Source organism: Schistocerca gregaria, unplaced genomic scaffold, assembly GCF_023897955.1.
Source record: "Schistocerca gregaria isolate iqSchGreg1 unplaced genomic scaffold, iqSchGreg1.2 ptg000167l, whole genome shotgun sequence".
In the NCBI taxonomy this organism is placed as follows: Eukaryota; Metazoa; Arthropoda; class Insecta; order Orthoptera; family Acrididae; genus Schistocerca; species Schistocerca gregaria.
The window spans coordinates 675994-682345 of NW_026061723.1; the positions used below are offsets into that span (position 1 = coordinate 675994).

At 59.2% G+C, this 6352-nt stretch overlaps 1 protein-coding gene across 1 annotated transcript; it reads left to right on the forward strand.

Annotated features, from left to right (window-relative positions):
- The first annotated feature begins 305 nt into the window (after positions 1 to 305).
- LOC126302168 (uncharacterized) lies at positions 306 to 5332 on the forward strand. The gene is made up of 3 exons (XM_049991722.1): positions 306 to 1441; positions 1907 to 2349; positions 5238 to 5332. Exons 1-3 carry the CDS (start codon positions 306 to 308, stop codon positions 5330 to 5332), a joined length of 1674 nt encoding a protein of 557 aa, XP_049847679.1.
- Positions 5333 to 6352: the final 1020 nt, after the last annotated feature.

Below are 6352 nucleotides of genomic sequence, written 5' to 3' on the forward strand. Positions count from 1 at the left end.
AAGGTCCTAGCTCAAGTCCAAGGCACCAAAGCCAGCAAAAAATTCAATATTCGATCCCTAAAACTTGAATTGTACTGCTCCTTACTGGCTATTACATCAACTTAGAAGCTTAATCTGTGTTCTACTATGGTGCTTTTAGTGTCTCCGCATACCGCAGCACGCGACATAGCTTTGCAGACGATAAGTACAACCGTTTCAGAGAGAAGAGCGGCCAATGTGACGATCTGGCTTTAAGTCGATTCGATAACAAATGAGACGCACACGCACGCACGACGACATACACACACACACAGCTGCTGTTCGAGATGTCGTTGAGAGAGGTTGGTTTACCTGCGAAGTGTGTGGCGGATCGCCGCCCGTCGGGGCCAGCTCAGGCGACTGAGCTGATCCCGGTGGTGGCCCCATCCGGCCCCCCACTTATGACGAACCGGCTTACGACAACTGACCACGACAGGAATGACTCTTCGGATTCTGATGTGCTCTCTCGTGATCGAGTGTTTATTCTTATGAACAAACTCGCACACGGGGGTTCCTACCCGGGTCGAAAGGACGACGAGGCGACTATACTCGCCTTCTGTCACATTCGGAAGGGTGCCACTCTGCCGTACACGAGGCAGCAAGTGTCGGGTGTGCCACCGAGAGCCCCGCCGGTTGAATCGCGCGAGTCTGCGGTCCCGGCGGTGGCGGCCTCGGCGGGAGTTGCGCCGCTGGCCTCGACCACTGAAGAGGTCGATGTGCCCCCGGCTGCACCCCTGGTCCCCAAGACACGAGAAGAGCCCGTGGCTACGCTAGCTGCGGCCGCCGAGATGCAGGATATCGACCTGCCTGACGCAAATTTGGCTGAGGCCATTGCCGAGTCAGAGCGCCGTGACACTGACTCTGACGCTGCCCGTGCGCCCAGAAAGCGCCGGGCTATGACGCATGACGACTCCGACACTCCCTCTCAGACGTCCGACACAGCGAGGCCGCGGAAGAAGGCCTCGAGGGCTTCCCGCCCTTCCACCACGGAGTCTGGGACGACTATCGCGGGCTCCTCCGCGAGCGCCGCCTCGCCGAGACCGACGAAGACGCGGCGGCCCACTCGTCCACCTGCCACCTCCCGGCAGCCGGATGAGGATGGTTTTGTCGCCCCTCCCAGGCGGCGCACTGCCAGGGCTGCTGCGCTGCAGCAACCGACGCCGCTGCCGACCGCCAACGCGTTCGCGGGGGCCAGTGTGGACGCGACTGAAGATGGCGCCGCGCCTCCTGTGTCGGCCGAAAAGAAGCCCCCGCCCATCGTCATCCAATGGGCGGGCGGGTACAAGGAGTTCCAGCAAAAACTAGACAGGGCGGCCACGTCCGCCACTGTCAAGACTGCTGGCCGTGACCTCTACAAGGTCACGGTGTCCTCCAACGAGGAGTACCGCGCGGTGATGGACACCATCTCCAGAGATGGCCTCCCGTGCTACACGCACCCCTCTGAGCCGCTCAAACTTCTGAAGGTGGTGTTCCGCCACCTTCCACTCAAGTTTGGGGCGGACTATCTTAAAGAAGAACTCGAAGACATGGGCTTCGGCGTCCGGTCCACCGGACTGATGAAGTCCCCGCGCACGCACCGCGACATGCCACTGTACCAGGTTGTCCTCGTCGACAACCTGGAAAATCGGAAGATTTTCCAGGTGCAGCGAGTCGGCCGGGTCAGGGTCGCGGTGGAACCTCTCCGAGCCAAAGGCAAGAGGGCCCAGTGCTTTTCCTGCCAGAGGCTCGACCATGTCTCCCGCTACTGCTCTATGTTGCCCCGCTGCGTCAAATGCGCGGGACAGCACGAGAGCAAGTCTTGCGGGCTTGCCAAGGAAGAGAAGCCGACGTGCTGCAACTGCGGCGGCGCGCACGTTGCCAGCTACAGAGGCTGTTCGGCCTTTAAAAGGGGCCGAAACCACCGGAGCGGAGGGGCTGCTCCCTCTCGTAAGGTGCACCCATCCACCAGCTTTGCTGCCGCCACCAAGGGCGGACCATCAGCCGCCACCGCCCGACGTTCGGACCTGGCGGCGGGCGAGACGAGGCAACCGGCCGCGCCGTCCCCGGCTTCGCCCGGGGGGGAGGCCAACCCAACACCCACGCAGAGCGCTCGGGTTGCCGCCCCGCGCAGGCGTCGCCGGCGCGCGGGCCGGGCCACCCATGCCGCTGCACGCCGGAATGCCGATGACACACTGCCGCAACAGACGACAGCACCTCGTGCTACGCCGCAACCGGCTGGCGACGTTCCGCGGCAGTCGTCTACCACGGAGTTGCCGCAACCGGCCTCCCCAGTGGCGGAGGCCGCCCCAGCGGCCAACGCCGCCCCCTCGGCCACCGATGCAGCCGAGCTCCGTTCGCTCTTGCGGTCGTTGAGCCAGCTGCTAGAGCAGCTACCGGTGCTCGTCACCGCGGTCACGTCGGCCCTTCAGGCCGGCGTTGCAACCCCGCCGCATCATGGATAATCGCCACATCCATGGCCTCACCGTTTGCGCTTTCAACGCAAACAGTTTGGTCCCCCAACAAGGGGAATTCAGGGAGTTCTTGCGCGACGAGGCAATTGACATCTGCCTCGTGTGCGAGACCTTTCTGAAGCCGGGGATACATGTCGAGGTGGCCAACAATCGGTGCTACCGCACCGACAGGTTGACGCATGGCGGGGGGACGGCTATTTATATCAAGGCGTCCCTCAAGCACCATGCAGTCCCGCTTCCGCCCCTCACTGCAGTGGAGGCCACTGGGGTGGCTGTCACCACGACGGCAGGGGTGATCACCTTCGTTGCGGCCTACAGGCCGCCGAGGGGACTGCTTCAGGAGGCCGACATCGACGCCCTGCTGGCTCTGCGCGGGAAAGTCTTCATTGCGGGTGACTTGAATGCCAAGCACACGCAGTGGAACTCCCGCGTTACCAATGCCAGCGGCCGCCGACTCCTCCGCGCCACACAGCGGCATGGCGCGATAGTACTGGGGCCTTATGATCCCACTGTCTTCCCCCATCGAGGCCAGTCAGATGTGCTCGACATCGCCGTGCTCAAAGGTGTTGGGCACTTCACTTCGGCCACCGTTCGATGTGCCATGTCGTCCGATCACCTCCCGGTGGTCTTCGACATGGACGTCATCGGTGCATCTCTGCCGTCCGTCCGCCGCAACTTCCGTGGCATCGACGAGACGCGCTTCCGTGACGAGGTCCTTGCCCGACTCGAGGGCGCGCCAGATCCCGCTGTGCATGGGGCTGAAGAAGCGTTAGCCTTCTTCACGCGGCACACACTAGCTGCGGCGGAGGCGGCCACCCCCAGGCGGCCGGACCGGCCGCGAGACATGTCGCGCCAACTCCCGCCGCCTATCCTGGAGGCGATAACAAACAAGAATCGCCTCTTCCGGGAGTGGGAGCTCACACGGCAGCCAGAAACGAAGCGCCGCCTCAACAGGGCGCGACGCGAGATTCGGGCAGCCATCGATGAACATCGGAATTGGGACTGGGCGGGCTTGGTGGCCACCCTAACTACGACGGATGGTAGTGCTTGGCGGACCGCCAAGCGCTTCCTTCGTCGTCGCCAGCGAGTCCCGCCTCTCCATGCGGGCGCGGACGTTGTCTGCGAGCCGGATGCCAAAGCCAGCATCCTCGCGGACACGTTCGCGGAAAATTTTCGTCCTGTTGATGGTGTGCTCGATCCCGATCATGTTCGTCTGGTGGAGGATCGCCTGCCGGTCTTCCTCGCTGCAAGGGAGGCTGACGATGTGATCGAGGAGATAACACGCGAGGAAGTGGACCTGCAGCTCCGTCGCCTCAATCCGAGGAAGGCGGGTGGCACCGATGGTGTCACCAACCACCTGTTGAGGATGATACCGCCGGAGGTACACCAATCTCTGGCGGACATCTTTAACAGTATCCTCCGCACTGGGACCTTCCCTTCCGCATGGAAACATGCGGAAGTGGTTGCCATCCCCAAGAGCGGCAAGGATCCGCGACAGGCAGCGCACTATAGGCCGATCAGTCTGCTCCCGTCCCTCTCAAAAGTGTTTGAGAGGTTGTACGTGGAGCGGCTGCTGCGCATCGTGACAGAGCAGCAACTCCTTCCCGAGGAGCAGTTTGGTTTCCGGCGGGGCCACTCTACCACACAGCAGCTGTTGCGCCTCGTGGAGCAGGCGATGCGTGCGCTGGAGACGCGAGAGTACCTAGGGGCGGCACTTCTCGACGTCTCCAAAGCCTTCGACTGCGTGTGGCACGACGGCCTCGTGTACAAACTTTTTGTGCACGGGGTACCGACGTCGCACGTGGTCCTGCTGCGCTCGTATCTCTCGGGGCGCACTTTCCACGTCCGAGCTGATGAGGGCACATCCACCGACCGGCAGATTCGGGCGGGAGTGCCGCAGGGGTCGGTCCTCGGTCCCCTGCTGTACTCCCTGTACACCGCCGACGCCCCGCGGGTGGCACGCGTGGAGTTGCCGCTTTATGCTGACGACACGGCGCTGTTCACCCGCAGCATGAACGCGGCCGAGATGCGCCGCCGCCTCCAGCTCGGATGTGACGTCCTGGGTGCCTGGTCCACGAAATGGCGCCTTAAGTTTAACGCTTCCAAGAGCCAGGCTGTCATCTTTAGCAGAAGGATGATGCCACCGGACCTACCGCCGGTCACGATCATGGGGGGCCCCATTCCATGGTTGCGGACCGGCAAATATCTCGGGGTGACATTGGACAGACACCTGACGTGGCTGCCACACATCCGCGACATCAGAGGGCGGGCAGTGGGGCGCCTTCGTGCGCTTTACCCATTCCTCAATCCCTCATCGACGCTTCCTCCACGCCACGGCCTCACCATGTATCTGTCCCTCGTCCGACCGGTCCTGGAATATGCGGCCGTGGTGTGGGGTAACGCGGCAGCGACGCACACTGCGACGCTTCAACGCGTGCAAAATAGGGCGCTGCGACTTGCGCTCCACAAGCCGCCTCGCTACCCAGCAAGGCTGCTCCATGAGGAAGCGGGCATCCCTTTCCTACGGGATCGCTTCCGGCAAATCGCCAGGGTGTTCTACAGCGATGCAGAACACTCTGCCAGTCGCCTGATTCGTGGTCTGGGCCGCCAGGTCCACCACAGGCCAACGACTCGATGGCCAGATCTACTGCGAGAGTAATTTCTCTCGCAGCACAATGTTGGTAACAAATATGGCGTCGCAATGACTGACGCCTAGTGAGGACAGCTCACTCTGTTAGGAATAAAAGCTCCCTGAAGATGTCACTGCAGGAACAGCAGCACTGCTGCTTAACCTGCCCCTACACCTGGCATATGAAGCCAGCGTTTTACAGCGAGCGAGCGAGCGAGCGATAACAAATGAATAAAAGGGGACGGATTTCTCAGGTTTTTACTACATATGAACACTTTTTACATTCTCCCGTGCAACTCGGCTGCTAGCCCTCATTTCATGCAGAATCGTAAGGTCCTACCTCATGTCCAAGGCACCAAAGCCAGCTAAAAAGTCAATATTCGATACCTAAAACTTGAATTGTACTACTCCTTACTGGCTATTACATCAACTTAGAAGCTTCATCTGTGTTCTACTATGGTGCTTTTAGTGACTCCGCATACCGCAGCACGCGACATAGCTTTGCAGACGATAAGTACAACCGTTTCAGAGAGAAGAGCGGCCAATGTGACGATCTGGCTTCAAGTTGATTCGATAACAACTGACGAAAAAGGCCCGATTTCTGAGGTTTTTACTACATATGAACACCTTTCACATTCTCCCATGCAACTCGGCTGCTAGTCCTCCTTTCATGCAGAATCTTAAGGACATAGCTCATGTCCAAGGCACCAAAGCCAGCTAAAAAGTCAATAATCGATACCTAAAACTTGAATTGTACTACTTCTTACTGGCTATTACATCAACTTAGAAGCTTCATCTGTGTTCCACTATGGTGATTTTAGTGTCTCCGCATACCGCAGCACACGACATAGCTTTGCAGACGATAAGTACAACCGTTTCAGAGAGAAGAGCGGCCAATGTGACGATCTGGCTTTCAGTCGATTCGATAACAAATGACGAAAATGGACGGTTTTCTCAGGTTTTTACTACATATGAACACTTTTCACATACTCCCGTGCAACGCGGCTGCTAGTCCTGCTTTCATGCAGAATCGTAAGGTCCTAGCTCATGTCCAAGGCACCAAAGCCAGCTAAGAAGTCAATATTCGATACCTAAAACTTGAATTGTATTACTTCTTACTGGCTATTACATCAACTTAGAACCTTCATCTGTGTTCTACTATGGTGCTTTTAGTGTCTCCGCATACCGCAGCACGCGACATTGCTTTGCAGACGATAAGTACAACCGTTTCAGAGAGAAGAGCGGCCAATGTGAC